Source organism: Pholis gunnellus (genome assembly GCF_910591455.1).
Source record: "Pholis gunnellus genome assembly, chromosome: 15".
NCBI classification, from domain to species: domain Eukaryota; kingdom Metazoa; phylum Chordata; class Actinopteri; order Perciformes; family Pholidae; genus Pholis; species Pholis gunnellus.
The window spans coordinates 6,441,167-6,465,778 of NC_136542.1; the positions used below are offsets into that span (position 1 = coordinate 6,441,167).

At 45.1% G+C, this 24,612-nt stretch overlaps 1 protein-coding gene across 1 annotated transcript in view; it reads right to left on the reverse strand.

Moving 5' to 3' along the window:
• Positions 1-24,612, reverse strand: part of grin3ba (glutamate receptor, ionotropic, N-methyl-D-aspartate 3Ba) — a gene marked incomplete at both ends in the record, with an annotated part of 63,371 nt that overhangs the window by 21,249 nt on the left and 17,510 nt on the right. The window contains 4 exons of the mRNA XM_079174479.1: positions 597-833; positions 1,490-1,761; positions 2,623-3,119; positions 8,265-8,965. Of these exons, the coding sequence (XP_079030605.1) occupies positions 597-833; positions 1,490-1,761; positions 2,623-3,119; positions 8,265-8,965 (1,707 nt within the window). The remainder of the gene's footprint in view (positions 1-596; positions 834-1,489; positions 1,762-2,622; positions 3,120-8,264; positions 8,966-24,612) is intronic.

Consider the following 24,612-nt stretch of genomic DNA (forward strand, 5'->3'; position numbering starts at 1 on the left):
CCACTTGCCCTCTTCCCCTTTACATCATCCTCGCTCTGCCCGGCTCCACGCCACCTTCATTCTGATCCTGTTCTCTGTTCGCCCACTTACCCTTTAAACCCCATCTTTCTGTCAACCTTCTTTTTGAAGCCCATTTCCAAGTTTGAACTCTCACCTTCCCCCCCACTGGCCCTCTTCCTCCTGCCTTCTTGATTTCAACTTTGTGTCGGCTGACTACTTGGGGGAGTTAACCTCTACTCGCTCCAGCTTTTTCCACCTTCATCCATCCCCATCATCCTCTCCATAACTCCTTCAATCTCTGTCGGCCCACTTACCCTTTCCCCTCTCCCCTCCCTGCATGTGCATTATCCTCCCTGTAACTCTCTACTTCATCACTGCCTACCGTCTTAACCTCTCCCCTATCAATCTTTTCCCCTCTGTCATCATTTCTATTATCTTTCTCCATGCTTTTTCCCTTCTAACTTCCTCTTTCGACTTACCCTTACTGGTTGTTTACTCCTAATAATGCATATCCCCTCCCCCCTTTCTCTGCAATTTTTATTTCAGGCCCCACCCTGCATGATGCCCATTTATCACACAGGGGAGAGCTGCTTTACCTTGGTGGCGACAGTCCGTCCAAACAGTATGGCGTAGCAGAGATTAAGGGCGGAGGAGTAGGAGAACACACGCAGCCGGTTCCTGCCATGGGGTGTCATGCCGAAGGGGCTGTTCCACTCGTACAAGGTGAGGAAGAGCGCGGTGAGATGCAGCGTGACAAAAATACCCACCCACATGGACCAGTGGAGAGGCCACATGAAGGCTCCGATGGGGGCTGCAGTGTCCACGCTACGAACCTGGTGGGTCAAAAACAAAGAAAAAGTGTTGTATTTTGCTTTTTACTTGAGATTATAATTCATCCTCCAGTTTGCAGGATCTCGTCTGTAAAGTTCTCCTTGTAATAACATTTTTACAAAAAATGCATACATTGATTTTATTTTGTGCTATCCATCATTTTGTAAGGGAAAGAAATCACTTTTTGAAATTGGAACCGTATTGTCAGATCATATTATGCACTGCAGTTTGTCAGCCACAGAGGGAGATGTTAACAAATCAAAGAATAACTGCAGCATGTTTGAGGACTCTGCAAAGACAGCTTCTCGAAACGCCTTTCAGGCTCATTATACACTCTTAGACTGCCTTTCATTTTCAACTTTCATAATTCAGCAAACTAATTATTCACAACTAATGACTCTGTGTTGCTCACCAGAAGACCGGTTGAGCGGGGCATTAGGGTGAAATTAAGTAGTTGCAGACCATATTGTCAAATCATACAATAGTGTCGGCCAGAGAGAGACAGAGAGACAGAGAGAGAGAGACTGACAAATCAAAGTAACACTGCCACTGACTGACAATGCAGTATATTTACCAGAACATGCCCCATGCCTTCTTCAATCGTTAAAACACAAACTCAAAACTCCCAAAAACTAACGATGACTTCAAGCAATTGTACCAGAATGCCGAGGCTGGTGGAGTAGAAGGGCGAGGTGAAGTCGATGACTCTGCTCCTGGCAGAGTTGATGGAGAAAGAGGTCACAGCCATGTCAGCGGTTCCACTCAGCAGGTCCCCGACCAGCCCCGTCCAGCGGCCCGTCCCGCTAAACGCTCCGTACTTTCCATCTCCCACGATATAAAGGTCAAAGGTGAAACCCATGTCCTCTGCCAGTTTCTCCAACAAGTCGATGCAGTACCCGTAGCAGCACTTCCTCAGGTCCCCCGGTAGCTCTGACAGAAAAAGAAGGGTTGATAATGTGAAATGAATCTGTATGCTTTGGAAGTGCAGGGGCTGAGCGTCTGGGAATTTGTCCACAGCTGTTGTCTATCATGGAAAAATGTTCATGGATCCTCACAGGACACGCGTGCTTGTGTGTTTTTAATTACCCCCGAGCCTCGGCTACGAATATATTTTAGTCGCACTAAACCTGGAGCTAGAAAAATTTAACAACCCTTGAACTTGGCAAGATGGATAGGCTATTATATACTTTTTTACACATGATTAAATTTAGATTTTTCGAGCTAACTTTTTTTTGCAAACTCAGTCAATCAATATTCTGCAGAATGTATTGCTCTTGAAACATGCAACAAAGGTCTGCGCTAGTTCTGCCTAAGCACCAATAGAAATTTCTATTAGCTGTATTCCATTTGCCATCTGCTGATTAAAGTCAAAGAAAATTAGAAGGCTTTATATTTTACAGCTATACGGTAAGCCGCCTTTATATGCGGCCAATAGTCTTCCTGCAGATATATTGTACCTGGTATTTCTTCGACACGGTAGTCTTGATCTGTCATTGATTTAATGCCTTTAAGCCGCTTTATTCATGAAGCAGAGATGTACTGAGCTGTAGAGATGAGCCCTCGACATTGCATCTGGTATATTTTTGAACTGGACTGACCAGCCATGATCCCTAATAGATTTTACTTCTAAAATCCACTTCAATCTTGAAGAGGAGGAGAAGAGAAATGGCCAGTGCTACAGGAATGAGATCTAAGCCAAGAGATCTAACAGTTAAGAGAAGCTTGGAGTTCTCATTTTTCAGTGCTCCACCAACACAGTATTCGAAGCTCAAACGCCGAAACAAAACTCACCATTCCCCTCCCAGTCCGCAAATGTAGTGTTTGGGTTGTGCAGCTGGTTGAAGAGGCTCTGGATTAGGTCGGACCGGTTGGTTCTGGGGTCCAGGCAGAGCTGACCAGCTGGACACAATCCATCTACATCCACCTCTCGTGTGAAGACAAACGGGTGCTCCACCAGTGTCACCACCCTCAGCCGGTGTCCCTCAACGGATTCTCCCGGCCTCCAGCGTCCTCCAACATTACTGTCCCCCTGGCCGTCCCCTCCCCTCACCCCGGCTCCAAGACCTTGTCCCTGGCTGCTCCGGAACCCTCCCACCAGTCCCAGGATCCCCCCTTCTAGCTCCAGCCTGCCTCTGGTCCACTGGCCTACAGTCACCCAGGCTGGCTGGCCAAGAGCGCCTCTCTTCAGGCTCCATACGTGGAACAGCTGGGAGGAGAGGACCCGAGACAGGCCAGCATCCACCTGGATCAGGCCTGTGGCCCCGGTGAAGGAAGTGTTGGACAGAAACCTTGAGGGACAGAGAAAGACAAACATTAATAATACTTTTTCCACCAAAATGGGTGCATATATGCACGTTTTTAAGCACGGGAAAATCTGTTAAAAATAGGCAACAGGCTTTTAGGTGTGTCACGTTTAACGTCACAGACACGCTAGCCGGCGCCAAAAGCGGTGAAACATTTCTGTGGATAAAATAATGTGGCATCGCACCGGAAAAGGGGCGAAAATTAGCGCGTCCACCCGGCTGTCATGTTTCCATCACTCCCGATCTGAGCTGGAGCCGATAAATACATGTGACAACTGCAGAGATATTTGTCCTGGGAATGAATGCCAACTGTAACCTTTCCCACTGAAGACAAAAGCCAGATGTCAGTGGGTGATAGTGGAGTTTTTGTCGAGTAGGAAAGGGGCTTAAATGAGACATAACAAACACCCCTGCTGGTTTATTGCAGTTTAGAAATATAGCCTGCAGTAATGCACACAAAACTGGGGAAAAAGCAAGAAAGAAAGTTACAAACGATGGTCCAGACGGTCATGGTCTGGTTGTGGAGCTTTAGCAAGTCTGGTCCCAGATGGGTAATTGCATCTCCCAGAAAGTCATAATTAAAGTTAATGCAGTGCAGTGAGGTCTCCTCCTATCTGCCAGTCCATACAGTCATTGCTATTCGTCTCACTCGCCCGGGAGCCCCACATTGGTCTTCATGGCGGAATAAATTAAGAAGAGCAATCCCCGTTCGCACATAAAATCTGCCCTGGCCTCTTGAACCATGCTGGGATTGTTAGCTCACGTCTTAGCATTTGATCATGTGGACATCGTCAGGTGATGTCTCAATGGGAAACCGTTCAAGTACTGTTTGATCGTGTCTTGATTGGCGGGGGATTGTCAGGAGGTCACTGCGTATCGCACGTTTAAATGTTAAAGTATGCAGGGATCACTGCATCCGGTGCTGGGGTGTTGAACCGTGCGAGGACTGTTGATTATGTCTGGGTCAAGGACAGAAATGGCAAGTTTTCCCTTCCTGTTAATGGAAAAGGTTGGCAAAGCCGTAGCCTTTTCTCAGAGCCGAAAAATAGCTTTTCCCTTTTGTCTTATTCTCCCTTTTCTTTTTCTCCCTCTCTCATCTTCCAAGTTATACGTCAAATTGATGAGCTGGCAAACTTTCTCCATTAAATCCTGGATATAGGAAGGAGAATGAAAAAGCCTTAATTGATCACGAGGGTCATTAACCTCCCCTCCAAGCCAAGGCTGGACTAAAGCCTGTCTACGACACACATATACAACATGATACAACATGCAACAACATATTCTGTTCATTACCCTGTTTCTTGACACCGCGATTTACTTCAACGGCACAATATCAATTTATAAACCCGTTCCATGCACAGTAATTCTAAAGAGCTGATTAAAAATGCCTCTGATTTGAAAGTCATTCCCATTCCGTTCCACGTTAACTTATGTTTCCTCATCAGCAGCTCCCTCTGTCTCTGACCATAAAGCGGAAGTGCTCGGCTTGCCTTGAGCTGAAATTACTCATGGTAATAGCACGGCTGAATCATCATATCCTATTGACAGCAGATTCATCAAGCCAACCTACTCCAGACTCATATACTATAATGTAATGGCTGCGGCTGGCCACAATCATTTTTTTTTAACCAAAGGCTTCACTTCTCTAATGCCAGCAGAGATGTGCAAAGCCCCCTTTCCCGCAGTTTGCAACATTTCTGGATTCGAGCCCAGAGAGAGAGAAAAGTGTGCGATAATACAGAGATAAGAGCAGGGGTGTGAAAAGCAAGGCACACTTTTAAGCACGCGCCACCTTCTAGTCGTGGCTTCTGTTGTGTTGCATCGGGCCAGAGGCTGCATTTAAAGAATGACTGCCCGTGTCAAGGCAGGATTGATAAGTCAGCCAAGTGGTGTCAGAGAGGGATGGCTTCCCCTCACTTACACCTGGCCCCGGTCTACACACACTGAAAGTAAATGTCAGCAGAGTGGCCGGTAAATGATGACTCTATAAGAGAGTCCCAGGCAGGTGCCTCACTTCCTAATCACTACATCTCCTTTACTTTGGAGGGAAGTTTACTCCCTCTGTCTTTGTCGGTCTGTCTGTGGGATGAGACGAAGCGTGCTCGTTTCAATAGTTTTAATCTCTTCGTGGGAGATGGAATCAGCGTGGCAGCTGTGTCGAGTGAGATGGCACTGACTGGCAGATCTCACTTTGATAACAACAACCCTCCTTCTATCCAGTACCTCCCTTCCCTTTTCTCCCCTTTTCTCCCCTTTTCTCCACCCTCACATCCATCTCACACAAGTTACTTCTTCCTTTCCTTTGACTTTATTCCTATTTCCCTTTAGCCGTTTCCTCCTTCCCCTGTCTTTCATCTGTTTGTCTTTGACTACTTCATGCTTCTCCTATGTATTTTTGAGAATAAGCACCCTGGGATTTTTTTGATTCTGGACTTTTGGCAACTTTTTTTTCCTCATTGGTCCGCTGCTTTGAGTCGGAAACACTAACATTGTTCAGGTTTTGCTCTTGTTCTCCCTCACACTTTCCTCTCTTTCTTATATCTCTAGACAGCCTCCCACCCCCCCTGTCTTCCTCACTCTGTCCCTTGTGCATTGAGCTGTTAATTGCCTTTTCCATGTGGAAGTCTCTTACTTCCTTCAGCTTTGTTAGGGCTCTCTGGAGCAATGGCATGTATGGCTGTTGCAGTGGAGGGATAAGAATCAAGGAGCACACTGGAGGGCATGGAGTCTAACTGGACCGGTATGAAAAGTGCGATGGAATGACCTGTTTTATCTGTCTCTTACAGGGCAGAAGCAAAGGTCACTGACACCATATTGTCGAGGACTCTATTATAAATAGTCTATTCGGCTAGTCTAGACTAAGTCCTAATTGGCCCTCCACAGATAGATTGTGCCTTTCCCTGGTGTCCTGATGAAGTTTGCGTCCGTTTCAAAGCATAACTTTTTGATTTCTTTATTGTACAGCCGCTAAGGCTGTCCTTAGGATCAGTATTGTTTTGCTAACACTCTAATATGCTCATGATGACAATGTTAACATGCAGATTTTTTTAAGCAGGTATAATATTTGCCATGGCTACCATCTTAGTTTAGCATGTTTGCAGTCCGAAACATAAAGTGCAATTGCGGCTTGATGGGAATGGTCATTCATTTTGCAGGTATTTGGTCGTAAACCAAAGTATTGGACAAATTAAATGTAATGGCGCATGATGAAAGGTTAAGGGTTCACCAACCGTATTATTAGTCATCCAGTGTGGTACATGAAATACAACATTTCATGGCAATCTAGCCCGTAGTTTAGAGAGAGGTTTCATTTAAAAACGGCAAATGTCAACCTCACGTCGGCACTTAAGGATTACAAAATAGTAAGCATCATCCTATGGGCACCATGAATGTCTTTAAATTGCGATACATAAAAACACACTGCTGGTGTGGCAAAAATTGAGCAATTTAATCACATTAAACCTAATCAACTTGTTTTAACTCCAGTAATGAATGTCCACAAATATTGCTTTGTAACCCAACACCCAATCCTCTAGTTTTAGCCTCTGGCCCTCCATGCCAAATTGTTCTGGCATCCCAGTGCTTAACTTAACTGCAGTAGGAGGGAACACTGTGAGAACCCATCTTGTGATTATGTGGGTGGTGTTGACGATCACTCTCAGCTGGCAGGCACCGTGTGTGTCAATATTTTCCTGTGGGCCCCACTCAAACCACAAATCCTTCTCTCACCAGTACCACATGAACACAGAAGTTGGATACATGCTGTTTTAAAATATCCATGTCACCCGACAGAGCACAGATACTTAACTTCGAATTGAGATTATAGCATGGGGCTTCCGTGCATCACTCAGTACCATGCCACATAAAAAGGGGTTGTAATGTATGTGAGCATGAGGTGTTTTTTTCTTTTTGCTGTGCACAAATGGTGAGGATTTAGTTTTTTGTGCTCTAAGTGAAAACATTTATGTATTTCGATATGCTTTTTTACTGCGCGTGTGTGCATGCGTTATCACAGACCGCACCTTGACAGAACCCATGAAAGCTGTCAGAAGCCCATTAAAAAGCTGCAGGGATTGAAGCAGCAGCAACGGCGAGGAGGAACAGGAAAAAAAACTCCCTGGTGTCAGTCTGTGAATCTGTATGCCATAAAGACCTCCTCCCCACCTCGAGTATGACAGCGCTTTTCAGAAGGAGCCACCCCCGCGGTGCAGAGGACAGACAAGGGCAGCATCCGGAGCGTACGTTACCACAAGTGGAACCAGCAACTCCTCACAGAAATGCCAAAGTGTCCGTCAGAGAGCTAACGAGCAGACAGACATTTAGTGGAGTGACCCGAGAAATTTAATTGCACTCATTGGCTTCCATATATCGTTTGGTGATCTAAATGTGTTGACTTTTGGAACCTCGGCTGAGCATTTTTAAATGACCAGCCAACCAACGGTTGGCCCATTGGCTACAGGGGTTACAGAGAGTAATAGTGGCCCACTGCTGACAAGACCACTACTAATCCTATGTCGCCCGAAGCGATATATTTAATTTTTAGAAGAGTAATAAGTTTCTCTATAGTCCACTCCGCTGAAGTTTTCTTGAACAAATCTCCACCACCTGCAGGGTACTGCTCTGGAACTGACCTTTCTCCTGGCCTTTAGCAAAGTGCCATGAAATGAATATTGTTCTGTGTGAATTCGTCTTCAAAGGTTGGTTTACCTAACTAAGCACAAAGACATTTAAAAACTACACTTTATCAAAGAAAAAGTCCACACTGAAAGTGTTGACAACAAGGTCTGTGGCTTATCCAGGGCAACAGGGACACTCCTGGAGAGAGGGTGTCTCTGAATTCTTTATGTAAATATGAATATTATAGTGGGGTGGAGGTAGAAATCTCACAGAAATCACACAAGCTCTGAGTGGAAGCTTGTTCGCCTCCCAGAAAGTAAAGGTTAGCTAGCCTAGCCTGCTGTCATTAACAGCAACTGCTGGGTCATCGGGCATAAATCCTGCATTATGCAAATGAGCGGGGTCTCACTAACATTATAGATAGATACTGCTGGAGGTAAACAAGAACATTATGTTTCTTCTCTTCTCCTTTTTTATCTAATGTGTGTATATTTCGTGCATGTGTGCATTTACCTGGCCAGATATTGTCCTGAAGAGGGCAGCTCATGTCTGTTTGGTTTGTCGTAACAATTCACCATGTTCTGAATCAGCGCCAGGTCCGGCCTCACCATGGTCGCCGCAGTGACCGCGCGGCCAATCAGCTGCAAAGCATCCCGGATGTAGAAGCTGATCGGCTTGCGGCCCACCTCCCCGTAGGCCAACAGTCCAAGGGGACCTCCTAGAGTGTGGAGCGAGTCTGGAGACAGGGGATATCCCATGATCCACTGCAGTGCCGGTAGTGACAGAGCGAGCCGCTGAGCTGCCCGCAAGACGGCGGAGAGACACTCGGGGTCCGATCCCAGGAGGAGTACAGAGGAGATAGGAGAGGGGGAGCGCAGGAAACGGGCGGAGAGGATCTTCAAAGCCTCCTCTTCCCTATGTTCTTCCTTGTTCTCCTCCCTGCTCTCCCCTCTTCTGTCCCCGCCCCCGGAGACAAGGGTCAGGTTGATGATGTCCCACAAATGCCAGTTAGAACCGCTGTGCGTCTGCAGGTGAGACAGCAACCCTTCACCCCCTTCCTCCCACCCGGGGCAGATTACAGCTGCTCCTCCCCAGCTGCTTTCCCCCCGGCTCCCTCTGTCCCTGTCCCCCTCTCTCCCCTGCAGGACCGCCAGCAGCAGGCTGCCCAGGGTTGACGGAGGCACACGGGCCGACATCTGCAGGTGGAATCGGTTCTATCAGAGAGGACAGGGAGTTGAAAGTGCACAAAAAGAGAGAGCAAAGACAGAACAAAAAGAGTGAAGTTAGAAAGTGTGTGTGTGTGCGGTGGGGTGGGGGGTGGGGGGGAGGTTAAGAGAGGAGAGAAAACAAGAACAAAACAGAGATGAATAGATACAGCCAAACCCAAACACCTCCGGGCTGCATAACGTAAAATCACATTAAAAGCAGCTTTTATGAGCGCCCGAGTGCTGCATGCAAAAACAATCCCTGTTGCTGCAGTGATTCACCACAACACCGATCAGAAACAATCAGTCACATTCGTTCATTATCTCTCACTCCGATAGAGAAGAGCCGCACCGATACAAACAAGGAGTCAATGATTCGCATCTAATCTGCAGCATCACAGTTGACTTGGCAAGACAACAGTAGCATCCACAGTTCATCCAGAAGCGCGCATTTCCAAACCCCACTGAAAACACTGGCTTGTTTCATACTGTTCCAAAGTGGATAACACTGTTGTCCTTGAATGCAGCTCACAGATGGACCTTCCCCCTCCTTCCTTTGGGGCTTCTATCCATTTTTCATCCCATCAGTGCTCCAGGCAAGGTTGAGGGGGGGGGGGGGCCTGCTTTTATACAGAGAGCCCAAAGTTTAGCGTAACGTGATATCAGATTTGCATCAACCTCATTGAACTGGGATGATAGATATGCACAACACACGCTCGTAAAAAAAAAAACCTCCGGCACAAGTGCATACATATTTTTAACATCTGTATTACATAAGCAGAAGCGTGTGTGCACAGACACGCACACCACACACACACACCAAATGGCATGCACAAACAATACTACATTAAATATGGACATACACTGTAAATCCATGCAGGTACATGCAGTGTTTATAGAGAAACATCTGGAATGCACACTCACACACATGTGTGTCTGTAGATGAGATACCTAAACCAAAGCCACAGGCACTCATTCAAATGGAAATATCCCACCCGGGAGTACAAAGTAAACGGCAGGACCCTCTGCTGAAAGTCCTTGAGTCCCTTAAGAGAGTGAAAAAAATATTTGACTGAAGTCTGCAAAGACACGGCTGAATTAATACAGCGTATGTATTTATCCCCCCTGAGAGAGGCTCGGAGTGTGTGTGAAAAATAGGCCTCTCTGTTTGAACTCAATGGGGGGCCAGAAAGGTGGTGGTGGGTTGTTAGTGAGACGGAAGCAGGTGGCAGCGACAAATAGAGATAGGGAGGAGGTGCCTGCTACAGGTGTGAGCGTTTATTCAGCAGAATACCGTCAGGAATGAGACAAACATGCATATTTTGTCAAAGTACCCCGAGAGCCCAAAATGTGACGATAAAAGATCAAAACAGAGCCTGAAGGCAGCTGGAGGAATTAGCATGTAAATATATATCTGCCCTTATTCTACGTTCCTCTGGGTAAGATCCATCGACAGAATCTATCCTTTTAATATTAATGTAAGGCCAAAATCAATGAATGCTTCTGAATGAAGTATGCATAAAAAGAAGCCCCAAACATGAGACATTGTGACAGGTCTAAACAGCAGGTGAGTGTGAACCATGAGCAAAAAAGCTGTAAACCATGATCCTAGTGAATACAGCTCAGAGGTACAATCTTACGAAATATATCATTGTCAAATTAATTGTAATAATGATCATCTGCGGTACATCCCAGAGCTGTGTCAGCTGTTTCTACCAGCGTTATTTCATCATGTCTCTTTTACTCACAATAACTGTAAAGTTGCTTGACTTTTACAGAGATTCTTTTACAATTTGATTTGCATTTGGGGCGTTTAGCCAGCGTCTCTTATCCTGAGTGACTCACAATGAGCACAACGGCGGAATTACTTCAAGAGCGAGGACGTGAGAATAATAATAAGGAGTATCATAGAAGTTGTATTTGTCCGTGCTGCTGTTAGGACAGGAAGCAAATTAGAGTGACTATAGGAGGAAGATGTGGGAGCCGTGATGTGATTCTGAAGAGATAAGGTGATTTTCGTGAAGGCATGAGTTCCAGCACATAAGACGAGGAAGCAGTCTGCTATTTGGGGGGGGGGGGGGGGGGGGGGGGGGACTTTTTTCAGAAGTTCTGTGGGTAATCAAACGTGACAGGCTCCAAAGTGGACCCAATGAAAAAAAGCACTGGAGTTATTGCCTATTACAACTGCAGTCCCTTCTTGACTGCATCTGAATGTTTTGGCACAATTAATTCCAATGATGTATTAGAGCAATAACTCCCAAGAGAGCATTTTCTGCTGTGCTTATAGGTATGTGTGATGTACTTAAAAAAAAAAGAAAGTATAATAATAACTCCAAACAGCATCAAGTATGAAAAATCACTAAAATGTTTCTGAGTAAACACAAACCTCTGCATGGGAAATTCTCTGAATACCTTTCAACTTGTGTTGGGTTTAATATCAGGCTCATATGGGGTGTATCAAGTCCTGCGGAGCAGCGTTTTGACTTTGTCGAGCTGCTGCTTGGACTGAGAGAGAGCCTGCAACTGTTTGCCAACTTGTATTGTTCGTTTAAATGAGGCCACTTCAGTAATGCAGCGCCGGGGGTGCCAATGATAGAAGTGCTTTGGCAAAAAAAAAAACATACAGTGGTCAGCCAAAAAAGTTGAACTTGCCTGCCGATTGCTGGGTTGATAACTGGTGTACCGTGTTTAGGCAGTTGATAAGTCTTCAACACGCTCCCATCAATGCAGACCATTGTTTGTTTGACTTTTAACACAGGGCTGTTTTTCATATGAACGCATGCTTTAAACAGGTGCAGTGTGTAAGATTCGGTGCCATCTCGCAGTGAGGTGGCAGATTGCAACCGACTGAGACGTCTCCTCTGTGCTAAGCATGTAGGTGAACTACGGTGGCTGCCGCGAAAACGAAAAACCACGAAAACCAGAATGGCGATTACACACCAAAGAATTATTTTCCATTTCTGCCACCACTGTACTTTTAAGCTGCTAATCTCAAGATTGTTACATTACGGACCAATCACAAACAGAACGTTTTTGACTGAAGGTGACTTGGGCTGGCTGCTCACTTCCTGAGCTAGCCACTGATGCCAGCTCTTGGAAAGCCCCAAACAGCCTACGGACGGCTAGCTTCTGTTTATTTCCCGTAGTCATTGCTCGTTCCTTTGACACACATACTCACACTTTACGTTCTTTATGCCGTTTGCCACTCATTCTGAAAACAGACTGAAACGATTTCTAATCAAACAATGACAACATCCTACATGTAGCATCCTTCAGTATTTCAGTGCAACAAGAACAATGAAATCCCTGCCAGTCATCATCACTCCAGCTTAATCCAGCATGTCTTAAAGAATAAGCTGGCAGCATCAGTGTTTATCCCTGTGACACACTAGATATAATGCATGTGTGTAATGTATGCATATTTGTCTGCATACTTGCGAGATTGCTTATGACAGATCTTCAGGTCCGCTGAGGCCGTCTGCATAAATTTGTATTTGTTTTTGACATTCTGTGTTTTCGCCGGACATTTGAATTTAGAATGTAATTTTATGTTTTTTAGCAGACCTTAGGGAACATGAGTCCAGTTTTCCTCTCTAGAGAAATGCTAGCAGTATAGATTTTGTTATGATGTCACAGTCTAGACAAGAGAAAGGGCGGCTGGGCTGTCTGGAACTGGAAAGTTTGCAGACTATTGGCACTGTCCTCTGAAACACAGTAGCATGTCTCTGTTCAGTGTTTAGGGACTAGCTGGACACAGAGAGGCTGTCTAAGTCCAGCTTTACTGCTCAGGTCAATCCAGACCCAGCTTGTTCTATTACACAGGTCTTTTTCAGGCTTGGTTAGGAATGTAAATGATGTTTCCTCCAAGCAGCGAGACATTTTCAACCAGTAAGGACCTCCAGTGTGCTTATGTGTGTGTGTGTGTGTGTGTATTTTTGTTGAATGCTCTTATCTTTTTCCTCTTCTCAGGTAAAAGCTCTATCCGTAAGCACGGGTTTATAAAAGACTCCGAACTAAGGATGCAAGATAAGCACAGCTTAAAGGACTGTCAGCATTATTCCGGTATGAAAAATAAAATCCATACCTCTTCTCACACATCTGCAAATTAGGAGCCTTGAACTGAACCTCTGCCTCTGCTAAACAAATCCGGAGTGCTGTTTGATGTTGTGACCCTGATTTTCAGGCCTTCGAATAAACCGCATGCGCGCATGTACGTACATGCACCGAAAGTCCCACGGACTGACAGCAGACAGGCCCACATGCAGTACGCACCGGTGCGAGTACACACAACTACAGTACAAACACACCATGGTGTGAATACTCAAGCATAAACCCAGAGGGATCTGTGAGCAATGTGGAGTAAGCAAACCGACAGGAGTGCGTTGAATCAGAACAGGAGGGAGCAGCTCCCAGTTTCTAAGCTCATTCCTTATTTAGGCCTCCATGAGAAAAGCATCAACACTTGGAAGGTGTGCAACCGAATGCACGATGCCAAAAGATTTCCCCCGTACAAAGAAGAGGGCACAGAGAAAACAACAGCACCTGCAGTTTCAGAGCTTATTAGAAGTTGGAGCGAAAAATAAAGAGGTGGGACTTGTGTGGCTGTGTGTGTTGAAATGTTTGGGTGGTTGAGGGAAGCTAAAGAGGCCAAAAACGTAAGCTGAAAAAAACTCCCCTCACATCCTCCCTCCACAGCTTCAGGCTAGGGATCTCTTTAACTCGCTGCAGCTCGACTCATTGCAAATGCCCCCTGTAGCCCCGGTCTGGCTTACTATTGCAATCGTTTGCATCAAGCAAAGCGTTAGTGGAGACAGCGGGGGCATGCTTCACGTTGTCCTCGCCAACACCATGGCGCGGACCTCTGCCTGAGCCTCTGAGCGGCTGCTGGGCATCCGATTCGGTCCAGAAACAAAGCTCATGGTCAGGGCAGCACTCCAAACAAGAACACTTCACTGAACACATTAATATTTCACCAGGTGAGTTGGCTCCGTGTTGGGCAGGATGGAGGGTGAGATAGCAAGAGAAACAGATGGAGGGAGATTGGTGAGTGAATGTGAATATATGTTTGAGATGAAATACGGGAGAGGAATTGATACGTGGTTTAATATCCGTATTTGTGGAAGGAGGCGAAAGGTGATGGTTTGCATCTGAATGTAGGCGGAAGGAGCGAGAGAGGCAGTGATGGCAGTGTGCTTGTGTTTTGAGGAAGACAGAGAATGATGTCCTCAGCAGGGTGCAAGTCTTATATTTCAAACACCTCAGATGAAAACTGAGCCTATCGTAACCTGAATGTCAAGACTGAAATGTCACAGCACATGAGGGCTCACATGCTCGCTTGAAATGATCTAAATCCAGCCTGAGCAATTTGATTTAACCTGCAGTGCAAAAGTGTCTTCTGTCAAAGGAGTAAAAAACATACAAAACTCATACATCGTGAATAAAGAAACTGTTGAATGTGTGTGACTTTTCTGACATTCCCTTGCGGTCCAATTAAACACCTGTGATTGAATAGGGCCAGCCAGAGTTGTTTGCAGAGTTAAAGAAAGCAACACTGGGTAGCACTCTTTAGCTGACCAGACGGTGGCTAACCAAGCTGTTTTGCCGTGCTGTGTAATTGTATGCAAATAGCATTGTTTAATTTTCTCCCAATTTCCTTATGTCTCCTGGCGCTAAGTGTAATATGGGTGACTTTATTCTTACTCAGCCATGCTGCCAGGGACTGGAGCTAAGCTTTGTGGGAGAAAGAGGCTGCTGCTGGTAGACACATGTGCAGCACAGGCGCAAACCACGCACACACACACACACGCACCAAACCGTAATCAACACAACGGCAGGGGCAGAAAATCACATTTACGTGCTCACACATGCATGAAAGTATGCCACACACTCGCACACACACGCAAAACACAACTGTGAAGCAATCAGCCACTTAACACCACAAATGACTGTGGTTATCTAAGCATAACAGCCTGTTGGCTCAGAGAAACAGAGTGATAAGTAGTAAGATACACACTATTAGGCGCCACCACAGGACTGGCCACAGATTGAAAGAGGGGCTGAATCTTGTTTCACCGTTAACAGTTGACGTAGATGGAGATGGAGCCGTGTCTCTCCGATTGTCACCGCTAAATTACATTTGCAAATACCTTGACTAGATCCGATTCCGCCCACCACCTCCCATAGAGTGATGGAGTGGAAAAGTACACATGAGATGACGAAGCACGATGAAACAGCACGCATATAAAAGGTATAGCACACTTTGAATTAGGTTTGATTACAGGAAAATTGAAATTGTGGCTTGACGGTTACACTGCTCGAAGCTGCCGGAGGTATGAGTGTGTTGAGTCCATTAAACATAAGGACCTTGTTAGTTTTGTGGCGGGTCGGGAGAGAGGGGTTTGTACAGTAACGTCGTAAAAACACCATTGTAGTCCTGAGCGATTGCGGGAAAAGCCATAAAAGACTTGACGGGCCATGTCTCCTCTTTTCCTCCAAGCTCGGAGTTCATGGGTGATCATTCCGAATGGGAGAAAAGGGGCTGAGAGAAAATGGGAGTCGCTCGTTTTGCACATCGGCGTCGAACCAATCATTACGAGGTGGATCTATTTGTGTAGCTGTGTGAGCACAAACGAGCATTTGTGAATGCGTTTACAAAGTATTTGTCCGCCCATGAGTGCGAGAGCTTCTTCGAGAGCATTTGTGCTGCTGTGCTGTGTGTGTGTGTGTGTGGGTGTGTGTAAGTGTGAAAGCCTGTGATTTACAAACCGTCTGATGGAATATTGTTCTCAGCATGGGCTTCAAATTAATTTGAATGATCAAGACACAGAGCTCAGCACACCAGCATTTTCCTGCCTGCAGCAATGCAAGCAACTGCAGAATAGAGAGAACCAGATAACCGCACACACAAACGTGTGAACACACTTATAAAGACACACTCAGACTGACTGATCACATACTCAAACCAGCCAAGTGCTGTGGGCTTTGTACATTATGGGGAAGTATTTGCCACACAATTTCAAGTCACAATCAAATGGCAATCTGGAGGGAATTGATGAAATGCAAGTGCATATCAAAGCATACTTCCCTGCTACTCTGTAGTGTAGAGTAAATGAAGTAATCCAGTGCAGAGTGCTCACTTTCATTATCAGTTGACTTCTGATTTAATGAGCCTCCGCGGGCTTGCGAATGTCCTGATGTCATCAATAATAATCAGATAGAGGAAACAGCAGGGGGACTGAATGTGCTGTTCTGGACTGGTTAGTCAGGTCTCTAGTCAGCCAATGTTAGTGCTGAGTGCACTGCTAGCATTGGTGAAGGCTGTCATCTCAGCACGCTGCATCGGCGCCTCTTTTGTCAGGAGCTCCTTTGATCCCCTCAGTTGCAGAGATACAGGCCCACAGCAGGAATATGCTGAATGGATTCATGTATCGTCCTCCCCCCCCCTAAACAGCCCCTGCCCCCCCCCCCCCCCTTATGATCATAATAGCTGCCGTTATTTATTAAAGAGAGCGATTGTTGTCCTTGCTCAATAGACAATGTTGTTTTCTCTGCCGCAGAGAATATGATCTGTCCTTTTGGTGTGGCCCTGTGTGTGATATGAGGCGGCGTACTGAATGTGATGGTGATTGATTCCTGTGTTGAACACTGGAGAGAGGTACAGCGGAAGACTAATCTGAGTTATGATTGCCACTGTAATCGCATTTTCTCCCCTGACTCATCCATCCACTCCACAGTAGCACATACATGGCGTATTCTGATTACGCTGCACATCTGTCAAACACGAATACTGCACGACGGAGCGGCGACGGGTGCCTGTTCCTTCCGCTGGTTTTCCATCACAACGATTTTCTAGATCATAAGTCTCTCTCCCTTCCAGCAATGCAGTTTTATCTTCCTCCCTCGCTGACTTGCTAGCATGCTGGAGGTGGCGTCAAGCATTTGCAGTAATCATGCCATCATGTTGGAGGTAAAATAAGCTGTTTCGGGTGGCGCAGAGGCTGTCTGGGTAGAAAATGGCCTCTTGCTGGGTTGTAATTCGACCAGCAGGCAGCTGGACCAATGAGACGGCGACATTATTTAGTTACCGATAGAATGATACCGACAGTTCCCTCAGTGCAGATTCAGAGTGGCGTGATGTCATTAACAGTCAGCCCACGGGGAGCATAGCCCCAAACAGAAACAACTTCAGGGGGGACACATTTGTTCATAACACCCCAGCGGTGAAAGCACTGCCATGCCAGTAATGAGGTGTCTAGAGCTTTGGGCACCTGGTGCGTGTCTGAGTACGTGTGATATTTCTTAGTCTTAAGAGTGTGTGTGCATTTTTGTGCGTGTTTGTTTTAGCGGATGTGTGACCGAACAACTTCTTAATGGAAAAGATCTCTTTGCTCCGGTGGTGTTGAATACCAAATCTCAGAACTGACTTCCCAGGAGTAAAATAACACACCTAGAGAGACGGAAGTCATTTAGGGCCAGTGTGTTTGTGCGAGGAGTGTGTGTTGAGGCAAGGATGTGTGGGCGTGAGAGGGGGGTATGTGGGTTTAAGGATGGATAGGCTTGCGGTGAGTAAATGACCTGCCTTGATTTAGCCTATCAGCTGAGCTCTCCACCCAGACTCGCTGATATCCCCTTTCATCCATCTCTATAAGAGAGAGATGACGGAGAGATGGAAAGGCAGGCCGAGAGAGACCGAAGAGATGGTAATGCACAGAAGAGAGTGAACGATTTCAAGTGCAAGAGCGAGCATAAAGGGGCTAATTAGAGACGAGGGAAAAAAATTTGGGAACAAGAGCGACAGAGACAGAAGAAGTGAACAAAAAGACTATTAGACTCCAATATGAATCTGGGGTAATATGTATGACAAACGGCACCCTGTCAACGCCAGAAGTGCCTCTCTAATGTGACTGTGACTGCCAGTCGATTCGGGGGCCATTTGGGGTGAGTTGATTTGGGGCAGAGATGAACATGTCGTTTGGCCTCCGCCCACTTCTGGTGAGGATATGAGCAGAATATGTAGAAATTAAGAGTTTCCATCCAAAGTGGCGTACTTAAAAATGGATGATGCCAGGCATCAACGTGAGGCCCATTTTAGATTAGTATTATCATAGACATGAGTCATCTGAATACCTTTTAGCAAATTGTTTTGCTTACTAGATGAATATATAGCATTTTGCAGGAGATGAAATGCAACAGTAAAATGTCCTTGTGGCCTGCAGTTTGCTGTATCAACCCAATCCCCTGTCCTGTGTACTGTACCCCACCCACTCTCGGGGGAATCGCTTTGTTTTTTGGTAAAAGGCTCGAGGAAATGGCTCAGAAAGTAATTTTAAATGACATGAGCTCAGTATTAGAAAGGTGGGGACAAGGACATAGATACAGATGCAAGCGGTGTGGCTGCGCTAAGATGCCACAGAAGGAGCCTTAAAAGGAAAATCCCAGCTTATTACAACCTGGGTCTTATTATTGTAGTTTGGCCCATTATTTCTGTTAGTTATAAGAGTGAAACCTTCGCCAAGTCCCGTTCTTCAAACGAACACTTGCCAATGATAGCGTAGCATCGGCCAGCTTCAGCCAGGGTCTGAAAACTATCCCGCCCTGCTTCAAAGACTCTAATGCAGTCATTTTAGATCTTCAGGCTGGTTTTGTGCAATTCGGGCTAATCATGGTTAAAGGTTTTGTAATAGTGATACTTATTACCGGGAGAGGTTACTTAAAAGCCTGAGCTAACACTTGCGTACGTTAGCACATCATTAACTAGCGTTAGCATTTCTATGCTACACTAGCTACTGAAGGTATACTGAATGTAAAAAAAGTGCTGCTTTTGCTTTTTAATGATTTTAACGGTGAATAAAGAACTACCTGGCTTTACACGAACAGTGTTGTTCAATATTTTCATTTTCTTCTGACTAGATCGCCAGGTGGTTCACTTTTACACTGTGATCTGTAGGCTTTAGCTGCTATCTTTAACTTCTTAACCTAATCGCTGCTAAAAATGCATATTCTGTCTGCTTTTCTCTGAAATTGCCTTTTCATTTATCCAAAAATTAGACAATATTTCTTCCGCGAGTGCTGTTAGTGATAGTGTGGGTCCGTAGAAGCTGTAACAGCGTGACGGAGCAGCCGCGGGGGCAGGGCTTAGTGAAGGGTCAATATTACTCTCCAAAGTAACAACGGACTCTCCAAAGTATTCGGTTTATACCCAATACCGCAGTTTAACCCAACCGCCTATTTTGTTTGGTCAACCTGACCTGGCAGTTTGTTGAAAACCTATATGATCGACCCAGGTTGTACGAAAACAGAATTTCCCTTTGAGATTAGGCTCTACTTTACTGGCTTTCCCTTCCAGACACATAGGAAAACACAAGGCATATGTCCACATGAATTTGGTGCATCTGGGCCTGTCATTCGCTCTGTCTGCCAATAAACTGAGCTAATGTTGTTCTAATTAATACCTCTCAAGAGAGGATTACTTGCCGTTGCTGCTGCAGCACTAATTCAAGATAGATGTAAACAATTTTCTACAACAGCTACCATTGTACTATATCTATATTTAAACATGTATTAATGGCATGGTTTGCTGAGCATGCATGTTCTTCTACAGCAACGCACTGCTAGATACACAGTTATACATTTACACACAGTCAGAGCTGCACGGTGCATCCTAATAACCTTGATAGTAGGAAGTGCCTTGCCCAAGGACAGTAAAGTGGACAATTATAAGGGTTAGGAAAGTGTACATTCACACCATCATATTGTGGGATTCAGTGACCTTGGCTGCCAGCTGTTTGGCCTGTAAGCTACTTGACTATGATTATGCATGCCTCACACACTATGTTTTTCATCAGAGCCCAAACTGCAAAACATAAACAACAGCAGCACAGCTGTCAAATGCAGATTCCAAAATGCAGTAAATGCTTCTCAGGAGGAAATTATTTAGTCCCGTTTCCCTTCCTCGGATAACAGTGAACAGTCATATTCTTTGCAGGTTGCTTGATTATTCATCCAAGCACAGGGAGGAGTGCAGTTCACTCATGGCTTATGTTAATCTCCGGGTCAGACCTCTGTAGAATAAGGTTCCCCCGCACGCTATGTAAACCTTGTGATGTTGTTAAGCAGCAACACTATACTTTCTGTGGCTGTAATAAAATAGTTGGCCAAATGCCCCAGTAGTTACAGATAAATAAAGTACAACATTTCTATTTTTTTGCAGCCACAGTTTCCTGTCAAGAGCAGAGCAGTGAATCCTTGCCTACTCATGTGCAGTTCTTCCAGTAAGTCACACCAGATTTGTGCACCATCGAAATGCACAAATGGTAAATGTATCTGATGTGCTCAACAGGATAATACGCTGTTGCTATACTCACTTAAGGAACCCATTAAATAAACAAGTTTTTTTTTTCTTACAGGGCTTAAGTGGTGTACTTAACATACTCTGGGGGATGATACAATTTTTTTTCTTTTTTAAACACAAGTAATATCACAAGAACTTTGCACTTAACATAGCCCTTGAGCCCTTTTTTCCTTGTAAATATGCCATTAGTCATTTTGATGACTTGTATACAGCAACGTCTCCCTTCAGACATAACATTTAAGCAGACTTTAAGAGGGTGGGTTTTGACAAAAACGTACTATTGTTTCATTTCCATTCATAACACCAGAATCGAAACACATACATCTACAGTAAAACTGCCTGTGTGAAAGCATTTAAGAATAGTGCCTCTTAAACGTCGATCCGTTTATAAATCCAACCCTGTTCATTGGCCCCTAGGTATACACTCATCATGGATAAAGCCCACTAGGGGGGCTCTGGGCAAAAATGAGCTGTGGGCCCGTTTTGATCCACAGGTACACAGAGAGAGACTCTCCTCCAAAAGAAAAAACGACAGCATCAGTTGTTTCAGCAAAAACCCCGAAACGAAATGTGTTTGCGCTCAAGCGACAAGACTTCTACAGCGGCCACAGAGGGAGGAAAGGAGGTCGGGGTGGTTAGACGGGTCAACAAAACACCAGACTTTGACACACTGGAACACTGCTTGCTTCTATTTTCCTTCGGAGAGTCAACGTTTCTTTTAGCCACGGCCATGATTGTTCTCCAACCCCCAAAATGTTGCTCTTATTCTAACCATGACGACAAAAGTCTCCAAACCTTAAGACGGCGCCCTGTGTTGTTTTCAGAAGAAACAGAAGTTGTATTCTTGTATTCAATGCCAGCTCACCAAAATGCATTGTCTGTACCCTTGAGGTCTAACAAACATGTTCAACATATACAAATGCGTTGAACGTTTGCTAAGTATATGCGTCCTTGTGCATGTGACAAACAAAATGGGGACCCACTCGTAAAAAAAGACATAATGCTAACTGAGGTCAAAAAATCCACTGTGTACCTTTTACCAAAACCACAATGTTTCCTTAAACGTAACCTGCTAGTTATTTTCAGCCAATCCTGTTGTTTTTAGTCTAAACCTTACCAAACCTTGTCACCTTTTTTAAAGCACTGACAAATGAGCAACATTGAGCGCCATCAACCAGCTCCTACTCCAGTTACTACCTGGTTTGTTATATGTTTTGGTCATTTATTAAAGCAATATCCCCCATGTAAGCATAATATTAGCGTAATTAATAAAAAAGGTACTAAAACCAGATTCACATAAAGCCATTCAATGAAAAACGGCCTCAAGACTGATACAAATTCAGAAGCTGCTCTATGACCTTTTTCATTTTATAATATTGTTTAGTAGTGCAAATTTGTCATCAGTGAAATTGCCAAAAACGATGTAATCTACAAACAGTTTCCTGGGGCAATTGGAGACCCCGGAGGTTTTAGCCAATAAGCATATTTTCTGATTAGATTTTCTACAGTACAGTCCAGTTGCCTTTTCAGTTTCTTTTTTTTTACTGAGATACGGTTTTGGGAGGCTGCCTTGCTTTGGATGCAGAGTCTAGAAAACACAGAAGAGAATGTTCTGGCAGAATCCTGGCAGAGTCTAAGCCAACAGGAACATAAGACCCCCCATTTATTTACAAATGTAATGACTATGCTATTGTCGGGCATTTGGGCTCTTCCCCTTGGGCTGTGGAAAAAATAAGTCTGTAATCTAGCTCTCTGCTACCTCAGTTTCAGTATTAATTGCTGCATCAAATAAATGGGGCACATCTCTGCACTAGGTCCTAATCACTTATCTGCCATTAGTGCTTCTAGCCGGGGGGTATAATTGGAGCAGTTCACAGTCGTGGAAAATAACTTGGTGTTGGCATCAACAAAGGCGCAAGGGTGGCCCACTTAGAGCGAAGCAACCATTGTCAGCTCAGATCAAACTATAGGGATTAGATGGCAATTTATCTCGTGCTGGATGTTGAATGTACAAATGTGTATGACTCTGTGTGTGTGAAGTAATGTGCCAGGGTTTTCCATGTGTGTGTGTGACAAAACGCAGGTCTTTGATGTTTGTGTGACTGTGTGAAAACACGTCAAAACTCTATGTGGAAGCGTGTGTGATTCTGCTCGGGCGCGTACGCTAAAAGGCAACAGACATATCCAGAAACAAAGTCAGCGCCAGCGATAAGACCACAGACTCGCCTCGGAGCCAGAGACTCGGTCCGCCTCTTGACGAAACCCGAGTGATAACTACAGCACGGCCGCTCAAAGCTGTGGAGCAGCAGAAGAAAAGGGGGAAAGTAGAGAAAGCAATAATCCTTCTGTAAATGCCAGCTCAGAGTTGAACACTCTACAAAGTCACCTCCAATTTAGATGCATAAAAAAGATTGCCTGCGTCAGATCTTCCTAAGGAGTGGGACTTTTAGGAGCCAAACTTAATTTCCTTAGTTGGCAAACACCTCCTAAATGTGTGATCCTTCAAATTAGGAGGGCGCAAACGTGTGACTTGAGTGTGCACGTGCGTGTGCTGTGCGTAGGTCAGCGAAGCTACTGTGGTCTACGCTGACATTTGACCCCATTCTGTTCTCACTGAATGAAAGCAATATTCACTGATCTGTGGATCTGTGCCCCCCCCCCCCCCATCTCTCTCTCTGCAGCTGCAATTTCCAGTCTCAATTAATATGAAGAGCTGCATTGCAAGCGTTGATTGATGTTGATTGAAACATGTAAAGGGCATCAAAGAGCAATGAGCGCTGGCTTGTGAGCCAATACGCGCACACACGCACACATTGGGCTATGTAAATGGTCTCCTCTGTGTGTGTATATATGTCTGTCAGCTTGTGTGAATGACAGATTCCGCGTCCCCTTCCACTCAGTATGCCCGAGGAGCACAACATAATTTACAAAATATCACAGATAATCATGTCGAGATTAATGATCTCATTTTGATTAATGCTTAATGTTTAATTAACTCAACTTTAGGTCTTCGGCTCGTCAGAGGTTCCCCTGCATAGCAAATAGGCTTCTTGTTCAGCGTCAGGTACAGCTAGTGTGCACACCGGTGAGGAAGTGGGACAGATACATTTCACATTAACCTCCTGGGATGATATTTGGGGCGATGAATATTTAATATAACCCATACAATAAAAAATACCAGAGTGCAGAATGTGAAAGTGATTGTGCACACAGTAGGTTTTGAGATTGTGTGTGTGTGCCTTTTTCTTCCTAAAAACATGTCTCTGCTACCCGTGTCGTACGTGTGGGTGTGTGCGGCACGCTCTGTCTAATATGATGCCTATACAATAAAGGTGGGAGCACTTCTGAGTGTGCACATCCACATGCCAAAGCAGGGGAGATTATGCCAACACCGTGTATAGTATGCATGAGCATGTGTGAGCGCATATTATGTCGGCGATTATACGCTGCTCTTTCTATCTAAGGCATGTCTTTGAAGCTTAGGTTGGTGTACAAGACAAAGTAACCGTGAAATTGACACCCAATCCTGTCGGCCGGTCCACATCCACATCCACACGTAGCACTTAAAACAGTCCTGGACTCAGAATGAGAGCCTTTCTAGTAATAATTCATCAATAAAAATGATCTGCTTTTCAATGTATATTTAATTTCGTAGCCAGGATATGAAAGCAAACAGTGTCTAACATTCCCCCCCCCTTCTCATGCTTCCTTCTCCCAGCTGGCATACCCTGCGTCGGTATAATAACATGATTTCACGCGAATGTGAAATGCTGCTTGTGTTCTGATGCGTGCATCTCGCACTCAATTCCCATCCATCCTTCATCTTCTTCTTCCTTCACCCGCACACCGACCCCACCTGACATTTGTAGGACGGCTGTTCAAAGGGAATATGTGCTTCATGGCAGCGGCAGGCCGGTGTGTGTGTGTGTGTGTGTGTGTGTCTGTGAGGGGAAAAGGTGGGCAAGAAATCAATGTCCCTGTGGGTGTGTCCGTGTTTAGGAAAGACTGAAAGAAGAGGGAGTGTCATTGGCAGATACGCATGTGTCTCAGAGGTAAATGGGAGCTTTGAAGGGTAGTGTAGCATTTGGGAGTACTTTTAATATCAGATTAGGCATCTGACAGATGAGAGAGCAAGAGAAAAAGTGTGTGTGTGTGTGTGCGCGTGTGTGTGGAAAACTACACCCTTAAGAGAGATACGGAGTGAATGATTTCTTGAAAGTTTGCCAAGAGATAAAATGACATTTATGGATCAGAACTTCACACGTCTTCCATTCGTGAACATCAGGCAGTCTGTCCTTTCCTTGGG